The sequence below is a fragment of the Colletotrichum phormii genome (genome assembly GCF_030913505.1).
Source record: "Colletotrichum phormii strain CBS 102054 chromosome Unknown BDP81scaffold_7, whole genome shotgun sequence".
Lineage (NCBI taxonomy): Eukaryota > Fungi > Ascomycota > Sordariomycetes > Glomerellales > Glomerellaceae > Colletotrichum > Colletotrichum phormii.
In genome coordinates, this window is record NW_026851449.1 from 1,528,910 (window position 1) to 1,545,162 (window position 16,253).

Here is a 16,253-nt window from a genome sequence, read left to right on the forward strand (position 1 = left end):
CCTCCGGCTGCGGAGAAAGATATCAACCGTGTGCCGCGCCTAAGCCCCCCCCGCCGGCCTGCCTCGGTATCTTCTCGGAGACGCAGCCGCTCAAGGTTGGTTGAATTCCAAACCAGTCACATCCCACCTGTCTACCAACTCAAGCCCAACCATATTTTACCCGAATTCTCTAGAAATTGACCTTTCCAACGGTTCTAGGGCAACCTTCTCTACAAACATCTCAATCACGGTTGCCGCAATATCGTATCGAGAAGCCCGGCTTCCTACCCTTCAAAATGTCGTTCATGGGTGGCGCAGAATGCTCAACCTCTGGCAACCCCCTCAGCCAATTCCAGAAGCATGTCCAAGATGACAAGACTCTTCAGAGAGACAGATTGGTGCAAAGGGGCCCGAATGCGCTCGCCGGTGGCTTCCGAAGCGCGGGCGCAAGCACCCCACAGGATGAGGTACGCATATAGCGGACATCCAAAGTCATGGACTCCTTCGAACTAACTGGCCCTTACAGATGATGAACGGTTTCCTTAACAAAGCCCCAGGTCTCCAGCAAGAGCTCCCCATGCAAAATGGCGCTGTCCGAATCGATCCGAACCAGGGAGTCCACCTCCGTGCAAACTCAACATCACCGACATGGGCGGGAGACTTCCAGAACCAAGCTGCTATGGAGTCGGCATTCCAACAACCCCCCGGAACCCAATTCAGCCCCGAAGATTTCGCGCGCTTCCGACAGATGAACCAGCAACCCTCATCGGCGAGAGCAAGCCCCATGCCCGGCCAAATGGCGCAACAGCCGAGAATGGGCATGGGAATGAACATGGGGATGGGAATGGGAATGGGTTACAACAGCATGATGGGCCAGCCCACGTTCCAGCCCATGTACCAGCAACCGATGCAACAACAACACGAGGACGCCAAGGGCAAGGGAAAGCTAGTAGAGCTCGACGACAACCAGTGGGAGGAACAGTTCGCCCAGATGGAGTTGCAGGAGAAGGAGGAGCAGGAGGCCAAGGCTGCGGAGCCTGAACTGGACGAGATGGACAGGGCAATGCAGAGTGAGACAGGTTTCGGCGATTTCGAGTCAATATGGAAAGGAATCCAGGCTGAAACTGCTGCAGCAAGAGGCATGGTCGACGATTCGACTTTCGATAAATTCGACAGCGAGGACTGGGGTCCAGACTTCACCGGCATGAACGGCGACTGGGGCAGACTCGGCGATCCCGTCATCGAGAACTATCTCTTTGAAGAGGACAACTTCTTCAGCGAGGAGAAGAACGCATTCGACGAGGGCGTCCGCATCATGCGCGAGGGAGGGAATTTATCACTAGCGGCTCTCGCATTCGAGGCTGCAGTCCAGCAAAACCCACAGCATACCGAGGCGTGGGTATACCTCGGCTCGGCGCAGGCACAGAACGAGAAGGAGACGGCGGCTATTCGTGCGCTCGAACAAGCTATCAAGCAAGATCCCAACAACCTCGCCGCCCTCATGGGCCTGGCTGTCTCGTACACCAACGAGGGCTATGACAGCACTGCTTACCGCACACTCGAGCGGTGGCTCTCGGTCAAATACCCGCAGATTATCGCACCAACTGACTTACATCCCATGGCGGAGATGGGCTTCACTGACCGGCAGCAACTCCACGATAAGGTTACCGGACTGTTCATCAAGGCGGCACAGCTCAGCCCGGACGGCGAACACATGGACCCCGACGTCCAGGTCGGCCTGGGCGTCCTCTTCTACGGCGCCGAGGAGTACGACAAGGCCGTCGACTGCTTCACAGCTGCCCTCCACTCCTCGGAACTCGGCGCTTCGAACCAGCAAGAGCAGCTGCACCTGCTCTGGAACCGTCTGGGCGCCACACTCGCCAACTCGGGCCGCTCCGAGGAGGCCATCGCGGCGTACGAGAAGGCGCTGAGCATTCACCCCAACTTTGTCCGCGCACGGTACAACCTGGGTGTCAGCTGCATCAATATCGGGTGCCACGCCGAGGCGGCGTCGCACTTCCTCGCCGCGCTCAACATGCACAAGGCGATCGAGAAGAGCGGCCGTAACATGGCGTACGAGATTCTGGGCGGCGGCGGGGGTTCCAGCGGCAGCGGCAACACGGCGCAGCTCGATGAGCAGATTGACCGCATGACGGCGCAGAACCGGAGCACGACTCTGTACGATACCCTGAGGAGAGTGTTTACGCAGATGGGCCGTCGGGATCTGGCGGAGAAGACCGTTGCCGGTGTAGATCCCGAGATCTTCAGGGGCGAATTCGACTTCTAGAGCGCTTCTAGATCTGGTTGCATGATGGATCAATTGAACAAAAGAAAGGCTGCCTCGAGGGCTAAATGTAGCATTATAGCGGGTGGAAAAGAATGAATGAGACAACGCCTTTCATGAGAACCTTTTATCTAGCTGGATGATTATGTCTTGGCATGGATTGCTAGACAGGTGTCGTATAGTGACTTCTGGTCTTTGTGGCATCAGAAAGTCTTCTGTATATCTCATATCCCACCTCGTCGGTCGAGAGCAAGGGCTTCGGCTCGGTTATGCAAGGCGACGGAGGCCCTCGTTCTCTTGGACCACAAAAAAACAGCGCCAAAGTCATGTTGCGATGAGGCTTTGTTATTTGGTATCGAACGGACTTGGCGGGATCTGCCCTGTGAACCACCTCTGTACAAGGCTCACACACAAAAGAATAGCACTCTTTAGTTAATTTAAGTAGGTTGAATCAAGGTGTTCAATACAACTAAGTGGGGTTCACAGTTTTGGTGCATCTCATTCCCTTCGTTTCTCATCAAGTTGATGATTTGACCAACTGACATCACCATAAATATTCCCATCGCGTAGTACTTGTAAGAATCAATTCTGACTAGGGTATCTTGAAACTGCCGGCTAAAAGACCACACACACTCCCGCGCTCTAAACCCTCTCTTCCTCACACCCACGACCTCTGGTCCATATAATCCATCTCTCACCCACTACTTCTTGGTCCCGCCACCGCTGTTACTCCCGCCGCTACCTCCGCCGCTGTTCCCCTTGCTACCACCCGAGGCACCTCCCCAGTTATTGCCCTTGGTCCCTCCGTGGCTCAGTGTTCCCTTGCTCTTGGCAGGATCCTGCCAGGGCGGGTTGGTGGGATCGTGGTGGTAGATGGGGGTTGTCTCCTTGCCTGACACGTTTGCTTTTGAACTTTGGGGGAGATGTGATTTTGTGTAGATATTTAGTAGAATATGTGAAGTGTAGAGATCGTTTTTGAGCTTGGTTATGCTGGATTGGAACTGGTTGTGGTTTGAACTTGTTGGAGCTGGATGCTGAGCGATGAATTGTTTTGAGGATGGTGCTGTTCAAACAAGTTATCACGCATTCCGGCTTGTTTAATACATGCTTGGGTCTGTTCATGTTGGGCTTGGTGACTGGTTTGAACGTGGACGGTGAATAGATTGGTGAGATACCAGATGAAAAGGTCCCAGTTTGATATTGGCACCTCGTCTAGAATGCATAATGATCAACATTCACACTTGGGAACATTGATTTCTTCTTTCTTCAATGAACAAGAAATGTATTCGGCATTTGCGTTAGTTTTTTCCATCGGTTTGCTCGATCTGTCCCGTTTTGCTGTTTTCTCCCTGCTACGCCAAACTTCACATTTCATTGTCTTAAGTACACCAACGTGGATTTTGCGAACCTCCCTGGCTCTGCCAATACCATGGTGGATCATTACCCGCTTCTCGTCATAGGTAGGAGCAAAAGCCTTCGGGGTCATGTTCTTTCTTTTCTGGTCTCGCTGCGTCAACCTTGTTCACAGCCCTCCCACTTTTCTATCAATTCTCACCTTCTAGCCAAGGTTGCTTGACTTACCATGAGCGAACTGTACAAGCTTTGGCCAGTACATTTGGATTCTCCATGTAAATATTTGAGCCTCGAATGACAGGAATCACGGATCGCCAGGCTCGTGGACGTTCATCCTAGACCTAGCGACAGCGGGACTCAAATTTCAGGAGCAAAGTCTCGGAGCAGCAGCAGCAGAACTCCATCGGAGGGGGGGAAGAGGTTTCTCGATGCCATCATCGCGCCCTGCAGCGGCGGCAGCCCTCCTTTTACGACATAGCCCTCAGCTGCGAGGGGCGCAGATGAGAGCTTTTCCGTGGCCAACTGTAGAAAGAAATAGACCGCCCGCGAGTACACTATGAAGAAATGGAACGCGTGGAAAAATGGTGGCCACCACATAATCGACTTGATGGCAGCAGGATATCAGAGTCAGCTTGATATTGCGTGCGTACCACGAGTATGAAACACATGACAAGAATTTTTTCATCATGAGATACTAGTCGCTCGTCCACAAAAGCCGATTTACCCAGCCGACGGGGGGCTTTCTCAGCGGTGAAAATTCCAGCTAGCAGAGTATGATATGCTTCTGAGGAAGTTTAAGACTCCGTCCAAAAAGATGAAGTTTCTGCGTGTTTTTCCGAGACTAATAAGTGCATCGTGAAATCTCCCATGAATGGAAGCTTGACAAAGTTCCAAAATCTTATCAAGGTGGAATGCTTTAATCCGAAGAACCATTAACTATTGACGTGATCATCAAGTATGCATGTTGAAATTTTGACATGTCTTGTCGGAAAGTGAAGCGTAGGTGAAGATAAGCTACGTCAAAACATGATGGTCCCAGGCTTCAAGTTCCCCTAAATAGGTCATCTTCCGGCCTCGGACGAACAAGCAAGCAAGCTCGAATCCTTTCTAGGATATCGGCCGGTTGGCCCAATGGCAAGGCGTCTGACTACGACTAAGTGTGTTATCAGGAGATTCTGGGTTCGACCCCCAGGCTGGTCAAAATTCTTTTGTCCTTGGTTGTAATTCTTGTGCTAAATCGGACTTTTTTGCACCAGTGGGTGCTTGATGGTGGTGCGCTGGGGGGAAAAAAAAAAGTACGGGTTTGCGCATGTATGTGGTGGGCTGGCTTAGGTCTCTGACCAACCAGAATCAACTGTCGAGACGAATTGGGAAGAAATTCTGGATTCCCCCCCCGTGTAAGAGTTTTGGAGAAATGTTGCATGCATGCATGGTTTTGGTCTTGGGCTGCCGGGGGTATCGGGACCGGCGGGTCTTGCACCGTTTTCCCACCGACGTACTCCGTACCTTACTTACTGATAGGTATCTGATATCAATGCCTTCGTCTGCATGTGGGCACGAAAGAGTGTCGCGCGTTCATAAGCGTGTCGCGATCAAGGTTTCTCTAGATACGTGTATTCGCGACGGGTAGGGTATTCGCTACTTTCCAACGGCGATGCCGTGATGTTCCTGACTTGGGCCCCCTCTTTTCCCCCCTTTGAGAACCTTTGTAGAAGGGGCGGACGGACCTTCCATGCCTCCATGTTGTTCGTCAAGGAGAAACATTGCGGGGGAGAGGGGTGGAGGACTGAGAGCGAGCGGGAAGCACGTAGTGTAGGATAATATGGTATGATGGTTCGTGAGTTCCGTGAACAAGGTCCAAGGAAGATGGGTGGGCGCGGGTATCCCGTTCACTCTGTGAAATTCTCGCGGGAAAAGAAACTGACTCGGTCGGTCGGGGGGGGGGGAGCAGAAGCAGAAGCAGAACGGGGGCCGGGGGAAGCGTGTTGTTTTTGCTGCGGGGGCCTTGGTCGCCGGAGCAGAAGATCATCCTGTTACGGAGTACATACATATATATAGCCTTCAGCTAGCCCTTCCAGGAGCGGGATAGCTAAATAGATTGTGACGGGATACAAAATGTTCGCCTTGACCGATCCAGGGAACAGGCAACGTCGCAACAAGAAGAAGGCTAGAAAGCTTTGGCCAGGTTCCGTACAATCCGTTGTCCGTCATTCCCATCAGAGAAAGTTTTCTCCTTGGTCCGTGTCAATGATGCCGAAAGCAAGACGGGAACCGGGGGGCGTGGTGAAGAATGTCGTCCACGGTCGACGGTCCAGGAGAAGGAGGTCGGGCGCGAGCAAGGTCATGGAGAAGAACACAGGTCTCCGTAAGAATGGGAAAGAGAAAAAAAAGAACGGGGACTTTTTGTACTTGGCCGGGTGCCGGGATCAAACAACATTACCGGGAAAGTCAGAGGCTGCCCGCCTCCGTCTGATCAATATCCCGTTCCTCCAAGGACATGAGAATGCTCTGGGCCCCCGAATAAGGGTCGGTGCTTTTGCTCTCTCTCTCTCTCTCTCCTCGCTTTATGTGTTTCCGCCGGGGACTCCCATGCCGAACGTTTTTCTGTCGGTCCTTCGTCCCGATATTCCGTGCTTGCCCGTAGACAGACTTCTCTGGAAATGGACATAGGCGATTAGATAGCGAAAAGCTCGCACAGAGCCTCGAGTTGTTATGGACAGCATAACCAAGAGACGGTAATCAGAGTGAATCAGGTAAGGAGTTTGGAGCAAAGTCATGTTTTGAAGGAGAGATATTACATTTTTATACATGAAGAATTTTGCCATGTATGCCCAAAGAAAGCCCCATGATAAGCAAAAGGCCTTCTTCTTCTAAAGTTCGTATGATACAATGCCTTTTGGTCGGCTTCAAGTTATTCATCGTTGCGTCAGGAGATTTCCCCCCCCCCCCCCCCCCCCCCCCAGTCTTCTCCAAACACATTTTTTCTTCTCTTCCGCCCGAGAGTCTTTTTCCCCTCCAGGCAGCCCAGGACGCTTTCTCTTCATCCATCCCTGACGCTTTTTCCCGCTAGGAAAAAAAACACAAAAGTAGAAAAAAAAAAAAAAAAGAGGACATCAGATCTCGTACAAAAGGCTCATCGAAAGCCTTCAGCCACCGAAACAAAACCATCGACTCAACTTTCCCTTCTCGAGCTCACAAGGAGGGACATCGTCAATGCCCTTGATCATTTTCAGCCGACACACACACACTCGACCACCTTAAGAAAAGGTAACTTAGGCGTTCCAGTTGTTCTGCTGCTCACCAGCCTCGGGCTTCTGCTCCTTCTGCGCCTCCTCGGCCTGGGCATGCTCGCTCTCGACACGCTCCTCAACCTGCGTCGACGAGTCTCTGTCGGAACGGGGGCCACGACGAGGTTTGGAAGCGGGGGCGTAGGCGCTCATCAGCTTGCGGCCGTGAATCTCAGTCTCGTTGAGGACCTCAATGGCCGCCGTCGCCGCCTCGATGGAGGTGAAGTCGGCGTGGGCGAAGCCACGCGGCCAGCCCGTCGCGCGGTCCACGGCGATGCGTACGTCATTGACGTCCTTGAGGCTGCTAAAGAGGTCGTTCAAGTCCTTGTCAGAGGCCTCGAAGGAGATGTTACCGATGTAGATGGTCCCTGTGGGAGGGCCGTCGTAAATGGTCTTCTTGGCCGCTCTGTTGTTGCCTCTCTCGCCTCTCTCGCCCCTTTCTCTGGCGGGTCCTCTTGCGTTTGCGTCGCGAGCCTTGGCGACGATGCGGCGGCCGTGCCAGAACGTTCCATCAACGTTCTCGGCAGCCTCGGTCACGGCCTCAGCGGTCTTGAAGTAGACAAAGCAAAAGCTAGAAGAGGATCCAGCGATTAGCCCCTGATCAACTTAGGTAGGAAAAGTTCAGATGATACCCTCTCCTCAGGGTTCTGGCACGAGAGCCGGAGCCATCAGGAAAGGGGAAAAGGAAGACATGGAGCCAGAAGCTCCGCCAGGAGATCCAGTGATATGGAAACGTACCTCTTCTTAGGAGGCATCGCAACGCCGACAACCTCGCCGTACTTGGAGAAAGCCTCGCTCAGCTCCTCGGCCTTCACATCGAAAGAGTAGTTTTGGACGAAGAGAACGTGCTCGCTGGGATCTTGTCTGCGGCCCCTCTGCTCGGTTTGGCGGAAGCCTCCCTCTTCACGGAACGCAACGGAGCGGGAGAAGGCTCTCGGCGCGGCGGCGGAGAAGGATCTGATGGCAGCAGCGTTCAGGGCACGCAGAGCAAAAGAGACGGCCTGCGACTTGGGCGCAGCGGCGGCGGTGACCGAGCTGGTGAAGGTGGCGCGAGTGGCCGCGCGACGGAATGACTGCCTGACGTCGGAGAAAGTTCCCAATTAGCTTCCTTCGACCATGGAATTATTGCAGAGAGCAACATTGCCGGAGCATGACAGAGCAGAGTACTTACATATTGAAGGGATGTGATGGGGGACTAGTAGACGGATTGATGAGTAGAGAGGGAGAAACGTAAAGGGTGAAGGGCGAGAGATGATGTGGTGTGCAGATTGAGATTTCCATGGGCGAACGAGAAATTTTGGGATGACCGTGTCGAGGGTCGCGGCGACCGGGTACGCTAGTCTACTTTCGACCTAGCGCATTTCTACAAAGTATCCACTCGAAGTCCAGCCATGGCACGGAAGGTACGTCAACCTTGACTGTTCGGCTTCGTTTTTCCTTCACGATGAGTCGGTCCAAGTTTATGATATTGCAATAGAACTGATATTCGCAGTGATTCCTCATCCCGCCTGGGAGGAGATTGTGATTTGCAGCTTCCATGGCCACTCGCTTCCAGGGAGAGGCCTAAGCTCGTCTCTGGGAGAACAAATTCAAACGCTGGATTCCCTCTGGTATCCCCCGCCTGAGGGATGATCCATAATCTCCCATCAGTCATTGAACCTGCCGCAGACTTTCCCTGTATAATTTTTTTTTCTTCCCAGAGCACAGCAATGGATTACATGGCATGCACCCTAGATGCCCGCGTCGCCGTCCCATTGACCAACGCGTAGGTATATACACCAGGGCTCTCCGTGCCGTTCCCTCCTTGACCTTCTCGAGCCTTGCCCACCCCAACCCCCAAAAACAAATGAAACATAGGACGCCTTCTTGCTTTTTTATCTACTGACCAAGGACGAGGGTATATTGTCGTCCCCCGTGATCAGTTTTGAACTGGAGGAGCCGATCTCAACGGAACCTGTGAGCCAGTGGCACACTCAGGTATCGATACATTCGACACGAAAAGAAATAAACAAACAGCCCGCCAAACGGCATTGTGGGGCATAGCGCTTTCCAGCAAAGGCACAGAACTGTAATAGAACACGCAGACCTGAAAGCGAGGCCGTGGACATGTGGTTGGGTATAGGTTGGTTCATCCCGCAGGCTCTTTGCCCACGGGGTCGCTGCGTGCGCGGCTTGTTGACCCACGAGTATGTGCCGTGGCGAGTGTTTGGAGCACGCTGCTTCGCATAATGTGGTCATGTACATGATGACCGTTGATTCTTCCTTGCCTCATTTCGTCTTTGATATGGACTCAGTACCTCTCGGGACGATAGCCGTTGACTCTGGGAGCCTCGTACTGGACGCCCGTCATTGAGTCAGGCCCGTTGGGCATGTTGCCGTTCAGCCCTCGAATTGGTGGCAGCTCACGGCGGGCCGCGTAAGGATCCGCCTGATACCCGACCGCTTGAGGGGGAGGGACTTGGGATTGAGGCGGCGCCTGGCCTGTGGGGGACTGTTGCAGCCTCGTGTTGTGCAGCTCATTCTGGAGACGCTGAATGTCTACGCGCAAGTTGTGGTTGTCTTGTCGCAGTCCGTCATTCTCCTGGGCCAACGTTGTGTTTTGCGACTGCACCATGCGCATGACGTCTGCCATTCGTTGGTGCTCGGAAATAGCTATTACTGATCAGCATATGCTCGAGAATCGATATGTGCATCACGGAACTAACCTTTGGTAAGAATTTCCCACTTTGACGCTTTGGAACCTCGCTCCTGTGGCATCAAATCGCGGAGTTGGTCGAACAATTCCTTCATCTCCGTCCTTCTCTTGCGTTCCGCCAACTTGTGACTCTTCCGCAGCTCAGGCGTGCGGCTGTAAGGTTGTGAGCCCGTCCGCGATGCGGCATCGTCGTCGCGCAGATCTCCAATTTGCTTGAGCTGCAGGGAGTGATGATGGACGGGAGGAAAATCGGAAGAGGTGCTTGATAAACGGTTGTTGAAGTCGGCAGGCTCGTCCAAACGTCTCTGGCCAGGCGGTAGTCTCGATTCCGTGGTGAACTGGCTGCTGGCTATGGACTCGGCGATACTACTACGTCTCGAGTCCAAGTACTGCTCGTGGTGGCTGATTCGTTGTATTTCTTCCTCTGGGAAAGCCCATGCCTGACCCTTGGTGGGCTCCGCAGCTCGGGCGATGTTGCTCGTCGCAGGGCCTGTAATGGCCGGGGCGGTCCGAATGATCTTTGGGTGCTCAGGGTTTCTGTCGCTGCTGGGCTGATATCCATTGGAGATGCGGTGTACCGAAAGATTGTCCAAGCCGGGACGGGGGTTGCGCTGCTGGTTGAGAGTGTTCTGGATCGAGGTAGTCGACTGGTTGTGACTCGCGTATGGCGAGTTCCCGCCCAATCTCAAGTCGTGAAAACCCTGATTTATCCGGCTGTCTACACTCTCTCTTCGGGATCCAGGCCCCATCATGTCGTGAACCACTCCGGAATCCAGTGATGTCGGGCGCTCGAATCGACGCGGGTCAGCGCTACCGGGGGTTGTTGGCGACACCATGGCGGCGACACTCATGTTGCTCTGTCCAGGCGACACCAGCTGAGGGATCATGTTAGCCGTGACAGGCGAAGGTGTCTTGTCTGCCAGCGAAGATTGGTAGCCTGACCCCGTGGGGCTGAGGGCATGGTGCACGACGCCTGATGCCGCAGAGTTATCTGTGGGGAGAAAGAGTTAGTTGCGCCCCCTCCATCGCGAGCGTTTCTAGCTTTGGTGTCCAACGTACGCTTGCTTGAGGCATCTGTACTAGAGTAATAAGCCGAGTCGCGGTTTTCGTCTGGGTTCAATACACCCGCTAATCCCGCAGGAAGCTTCTGTGAAGCTGGTCGCTGTCCGTCCATGTTGTATCTCGACGATTATCCGAGGACGAGGCCTGGTTGGATGGCAATCACGTATGGTGGCAAGTGGAGCGAGAACGATAGCCGTCGTGATGCACTTGTGAATCGGAGTCGGTGATCGGATTGGAGGTGAAGCAGAAGAAGAAGAAGAAGAAGAAGAAGAAGAAGAAGAAGAATGGCCAGAGCGAGGCGAAGCGAGGCACAGGTAGGCGATGAACGAGGCGGACCAGGTGTGTAGCGAAAACGTGGCGAACAATCAGATTGTCCGGGGTTGAATTGTGCTGGACATGCGAAAGCAGCAGCCTTTCTGTAAGGCGTCTGTCTGAAAGCGCAGGCTGCTCGAATCGTGGGATTGTTTGGATAACGAACGAAGGTATTGGTGAGGGGGGAAGAAGAGCGCGATGAGGGTGGGATGGAGAAGGTTGAATAAGGACGAGGCCGAGGAGCAAGGAGGAGAGGTCTAGTAAACTCGAAGGTCGGCCGGCGTAAGGTAGAGAGGTAGAGGCGAGTGGAGGAGAAGGACGGCTCGACGCAGGCAGTTTCAAGATTGGGAGAACGGGAGCTGGGGGTGGAGGGGATAAGATGGAATTGAGCAGGCGGGAGCGCTAGGTAGGTAGGGTGGGTGGGTGACTTGTTGGCCTGAGCAGACGAGCAGAAGAAGACTTAACCCGGAAGAAAGAAGCTGGGATCCAGACACCAAGAAAAAAAGAGCGGCAGCGACAGGCGGCCTTTGGAACCGGGGGGGGGGGGGGAGAGAGAGAGAGAGAGAGGAGAGGATGCACAGGACAGGACAGGACAGGACAGGATAGGACAAGCCCAGGACAGGGCAAGACAAGACAGGGTTTCTGGGTACAGGGGAGGGGGGAGTGAAGCTAAATCAAATGGGAAGTCTCTCGCTCCTCTCTTTTTCTCTCTCTCGCGCTCTCTCAGTTCCTCTGTCTCTGTTTCTGTATGTGTGTACGAAGTACTCCGTACTGTCTCCCGTCTCCTTCTCTCTCTTCTCCTCTCAGGCTCTCTCTTTCCCTCCGTTGGTCCCTCCTCACAAGTTCACCCCAGTCCTTTTTCTAGATATCTGTCTTTTTTATTTCCATAGTGACTTGGACGAACTGTCGCTGCTAGAGAGAGAGAAAGACAGAGAGAGAGAGAGAGAGAGAGAGAGAGAGGGTGTGTGTGAATGAGCCAACGGCACTACCTGAATTACGCTTCTACCATCTACGCACGAAGCGAGGTACGGAGTACATCGTACAGTACCGTCTGTGTTTTCGTACGCTTTTCCCATCTGCTTACTTCCCAGTCAGATAGCTATTTGTCCCTATGCAGTGGCACGGAATATGTATTCGTATTTCTGCCCAGCAGCGGTAAAATCACACATGAGCACCCCTCTTCTCTCTCCGCCAAGATGGAAAAAAATCAGACAACGGAATAAACAGAGAGGAAAAGGTGGGTAGGTACTGATTCATTTGCGGCTTGCCCCGGCGCTGAAATGGCTCTGACATTGATATCATGGAAAGCCGTCACCATCTCCAACCTCTTGTCGCGTCTCAGTCAAAGCATCGTTGCTGCTTCATCCTGCTGTGTCGAGTGTAGGTACATCTGCCTACTCCTGCGTCTTTGCCTCCAATGTCTGCATCTGCTGCTTGCCAGCCCTGAAAATAAGGTATGCCAACGTATTGTAGCGCTACTGTGGACGGGCAGAGCCACCTGGAATAAGGTATCCAAGTAACCCGATCGAGTGCATGTACCCATGCCTTGTGCGGCATGCCAGTCGATTTCGCTGGCTGCTGCTCAGATAGCTCACGCCTCCGAGGTCGACCCAGAGCATCGCATGGGGAGGGGGGTCTGGCGACCGTGTCGAGGCAGATGAGAAAAGTACTTGGTCCGCAGGTATCAAGACTCTGCTGTCTCTGAGCGTGCCTGGGGGGTGTCACCCCAACTACCTCTCTGCCACAACCATGCCGGGCGGCGCCATCGTGGACGACGTGGCGGCACAGCCGAACCCTGCTCGGGGGTTTTTGGGCACGCATGGGCGCTGTTCACGTTTCTTATTTCCCGGACTCGGCGGTAGCGAGTACTTGGGACGTTTGTCTAGCCCCGTAGCAATCATCCCTGTCCCTGCACCGACATCAGCATGGCAAGCCATATGGCCTTGCCAATGTATCCACACACACGGCGCACGCTGCACGCCCTCGTGGATGTGCCATACCACGCTGGGAAGCTCGAGGGGAAGGACGTCTCCGATGGAAGTGGGGTCGCGGTCCTCACATGCATCGAGCATCTGCTTGTCGTGTGGCATCCTGGAGAAGGTTTTTTGCTAACAGCTCTATGTGGTGTGCGTGTGCGTATGCATCCGCGTACGTTTGTCGTCCAAGTGTAAGTAGCTGGACAAAGCCTCCCGTATATTCAACTGCTTGACGGTTTAGTGGACTCTGGGGGCAGCAGCATACAGTGCTCCGTATCCGTACTTTGCCCCTTTCAATTCGTGCCCTGCACTTTCAGAGTCACGTTGCTGCTCGCCGTCATGAATGTCTTTAGTAGTGGGATTCTTCCCTTTTCTAGCACGCTCAAGGCCGACCCTGGACTTGCCCATCATGAGGATGAATGCTGCATTGAGTACAGCGGGATAACAGCGGCAGCCGCAGTGGCCGTATTTCCATGGTGCGTATCCATACTTGATTGTGTGACCTGATCGTGTAAATGGTTTAAATGACGATTGTGCTCTGAAGAAGCAACAGCGCCAGGGTCGCACCATGCCATGCCGTCGATGCCATGCCTAGCCAGATCAGGCCGGTATGTTGGTCAGGCCAGGTCGTCCCAAAGACGGGTCTCGGGCAGCGCACAGTAGGTAGGTATTCGTAGTAGAGCCTAGAGGGAGAGCCCAACAGCAAAAGGAATGAAGAATGCTGGCGGGATCTGATGACGGGCCCGCTGTTTTCATGTTTCGTCTCACAATGATCGAGACCAAATGCCACCCAGTTCGGGGCTTGCGAACTGGCGGGGGCCAGAAGAAACTTGAGAGGCTCGGCGGGCCTTACCTGTGTGACTGGGAAAAGAGAAAGGCCCATCAAAAAATTTAAGAAGCGAACGAGGCCGGACCGATCGTGTAAGCATTCCAAGAGTGCGCATCAAACGCCATCACCGTCATCTAGGCCACGCTCTTGCGCTTCGGACTCGGAATCCGGTCCGGTCCCTGTACCGGGCTTCAATGTTGGAGTTGTTCGCAGCCGGAACAGGATCGCCAGTACCAGGACAGGTATCTGTAGGCCGTGCCGTGTCGTACCGTCGTCGAAGAACCTTGGCAACTCGGTTGGGAACTTGGGATGCCAAGGGGTCGGCCGAGAATTCCAGCGGTAGCAACAATGACCGAGGCCTGATGCTGCTCTATATGTGACGACTTTAACTCAACGTGGTGTTAATTTTCAGTCGAGTGGTTCTTTGCAGCAATGTGCAATTGATGAGCTGCTGCGCTCACATGTTTGCTTGCCCTTGATGCCTGAGTCCCTTGTGAAATCCAGGTATGGATGGATACATGGGCACCGTGGGCTGCCAACGACAAACCGGGTACGTAGTGTATCGCCCTCCGCCATTGTGTTGGTGCCATGGTCATTCCGTGCAGGCATGCGTGTCTAGCAGTTGATATGCTGAATGCCGACTTCATCGTGGATAGCGGATGCAGGCAGACCGACGCCGATGGGGTTCAAAAATTTGATGCCTAGGGTCCCCTCATCATCAAACCCCTATCCTGACTGAAGGGATTTGGGCTGGGTATCCGTACGGAGTAGTCGTAGGAGAACAGGGCCGCCAGCCAACAGGACTTGCCCCCGGTCCCGGGGACGAGACGGAAGAGGATGGCGTTTCTTGTCATCCCAGTAGGACTGCGGCCAGAGTGGCAGAGCCAGCGTCGAATCTAAACATGGTCCAGTGGCCAGAGCATCATTCTTCAAGCCTCAAGTCGGTAGCCATACTCCGCTGCGTAGTAATACCTAGAAGAAGAGAGAACTGTAGTGAACGGACTGCCCTTTGGCGGTAGGGCGGGTGGTGATGAAGGTGGGCACCATCAGCAGGGCTCGACATGGCATGGCTACCGCGTGCGGAGCTGGTAGCGGCCATAGCATATCCAGACGGGCCTTGCTGCTCGAGGTGGTTGCTTGCCTCGTGCGTACCGGGCTGGGAACAAGCTGGGAGCGGCACCGTTTGCGACGGGCGATGGGCGATGCGGGATGTGCACGTCCATTCGTGGATGACGGATCCATCCCGCCATGTCAATATTCCAGGCGACTGGGTTTGAGCCGATCGGTCCCATGTGCGTTCCATGCGGTAGTGTACTCCGTACAGCGCCTGGGAGGATGCCGTACCACCACCAACAAAGGTTCCCGACCTAGGACTAGTCAGCCAAGCGTGGTGAAGAGACGTAAGCAGAGCACACCTCCGTCGGCCGTCCAAGCATGAAAACGATAGCCGGGGGAGAAATCGTTCTGGGTCAGATCCAGCCGAGATCAGGTCCGTGAAGAAGCGGCACGAGAGGGAGGCACAGGCACAGACACAGGCACAGGCAAGGAGGGACCCGGATCTTTGGTGCCAGAACCCTGAAATCTGTGTCTCGGGGTTGTCTTTTTTTTTTTTTTTTTTTTTTTTTTTTCTTTCGTTTTTGGTTTTGTCGAACCATGGTAAAGCAACATGTGGTGATGCAAGGTAGACGGTGATGGTGTCGGATACTGGGCACCAACGTGGCAATCACCACCCGTAGGCAGCTTGGCAGGTCAGATAGGATCGCATCGTTTGTTTTTGCTCGGGGACTGTAGGAACAAAGGCGGCTCCACCAAAGGCCGTCGCGAGCAATGTTGGTGTTGTCTATACGGATACACAATTTTGGGCCTGGATAGTAGACTGTAACACGACGGATGAATGACTTTGATGTTTTTCTCCCCTCTCAGGTCGTTTGGTTATGTGTACGAAGTACCTCATGTGTGTGTGTGTGAAATAGGGCACCGTCTCTGGGGGATGCAGCACCGTTTGTCCAAGATCAAGCAAGAATGCTCCCGTCGTTAGTAACCTTAGCCCATGGAGCCTTCTCGGGTAATTTCACAAACCTCCCCCCTTCCTTCCAGCTCTGCTTCGCACTTTCCGTCAGGACTCAGGCATCTGTGTACGAGGGTACAATACCTGCAGATCAACAAGAGGAAGGTACGTTACACCTCAGGTAAGGATCTAAGTAATGTGATTAGTCGAGCACGTCGAGGCAGGAGTGAAGTTGAGCGGGAGCGCTACGGCCATGTATCACGGTATGTTGGAGTCCACCAAAAGGCCCTTAGTCGTTGGCGTCCTCGTCCGTCGTGGTATGCAAATCAATAAAATAGCCCACGTTTGATTCAGTGTTTCCAAATCACTCGACACGTCTTGCGAGGAACTCGTACATGGGCCGAGTGTCTCTGTCTTTTCGACAACTCTCGCATGTATCCGTATACGCATTACGGATACACAGATAGG

General features: G+C 53.8%; 4 protein-coding genes and 1 non-coding gene across 5 annotated transcripts; 2 read left to right on the forward strand and 3 right to left on the reverse strand.

The window, feature by feature from the left end:
* Nucleotides 1-275: 275 nt before the first annotated feature.
* On the forward strand, nucleotides 276-2,266 carry BDP81DRAFT_448448 (tetratricopeptide; the record flags this gene model as incomplete). The annotated part of the gene is made up of 2 exons (XM_060592302.1): nucleotides 276-446; nucleotides 506-2,266. 2 exons carry the CDS (start codon nucleotides 276-278, stop codon nucleotides 2,264-2,266), a joined length of 1,932 nt encoding a protein of 643 aa, XP_060447018.1.
* Nucleotides 2,267-2,964: 698 nt separating this feature from the next.
* On the reverse strand, nucleotides 2,965-3,878 carry BDP81DRAFT_448449 (uncharacterized protein; the record flags this gene model as incomplete). Its single annotated transcript, XM_060592303.1, has 2 exons — nucleotides 2,965-3,326; nucleotides 3,845-3,878. 2 exons carry the CDS (start codon nucleotides 3,876-3,878, stop codon nucleotides 2,965-2,967), a joined length of 396 nt encoding a protein of 131 aa, XP_060447019.1.
* An 855-nt stretch (nucleotides 3,879-4,733) lies between these two features.
* On the forward strand, nucleotides 4,734-4,816 carry BDP81DRAFT_t127. The gene has a single exon. It is a non-coding gene; the product is annotated as a tRNA-Arg (tRNA).
* A 2,072-nt stretch (nucleotides 4,817-6,888) lies between these two features.
* BDP81DRAFT_448450 (uncharacterized protein) lies at nucleotides 6,889-8,184 on the reverse strand (the record flags this gene model as incomplete). Its single annotated transcript, XM_060592304.1, has 3 exons — nucleotides 6,889-7,474; nucleotides 7,642-7,980; nucleotides 8,075-8,184. The coding sequence occupies 3 exons, from the start codon at nucleotides 8,182-8,184 to the stop codon at nucleotides 6,889-6,891; spliced, it is 1,035 nt and encodes a 344-aa protein (XP_060447020.1).
* A 1,009-nt stretch (nucleotides 8,185-9,193) lies between these two features.
* BDP81DRAFT_316080 (helix-loop-helix DNA-binding domain-containing protein) lies at nucleotides 9,194-10,772 on the reverse strand (the record flags this gene model as incomplete). Its single annotated transcript, XM_060584139.1, has 3 exons — nucleotides 9,194-9,555; nucleotides 9,609-10,589; nucleotides 10,658-10,772. The coding sequence occupies 3 exons, from the start codon at nucleotides 10,770-10,772 to the stop codon at nucleotides 9,194-9,196; spliced, it is 1,458 nt and encodes a 485-aa protein (XP_060447021.1).
* Nucleotides 10,773-16,253: the final 5,481 nt, after the last annotated feature.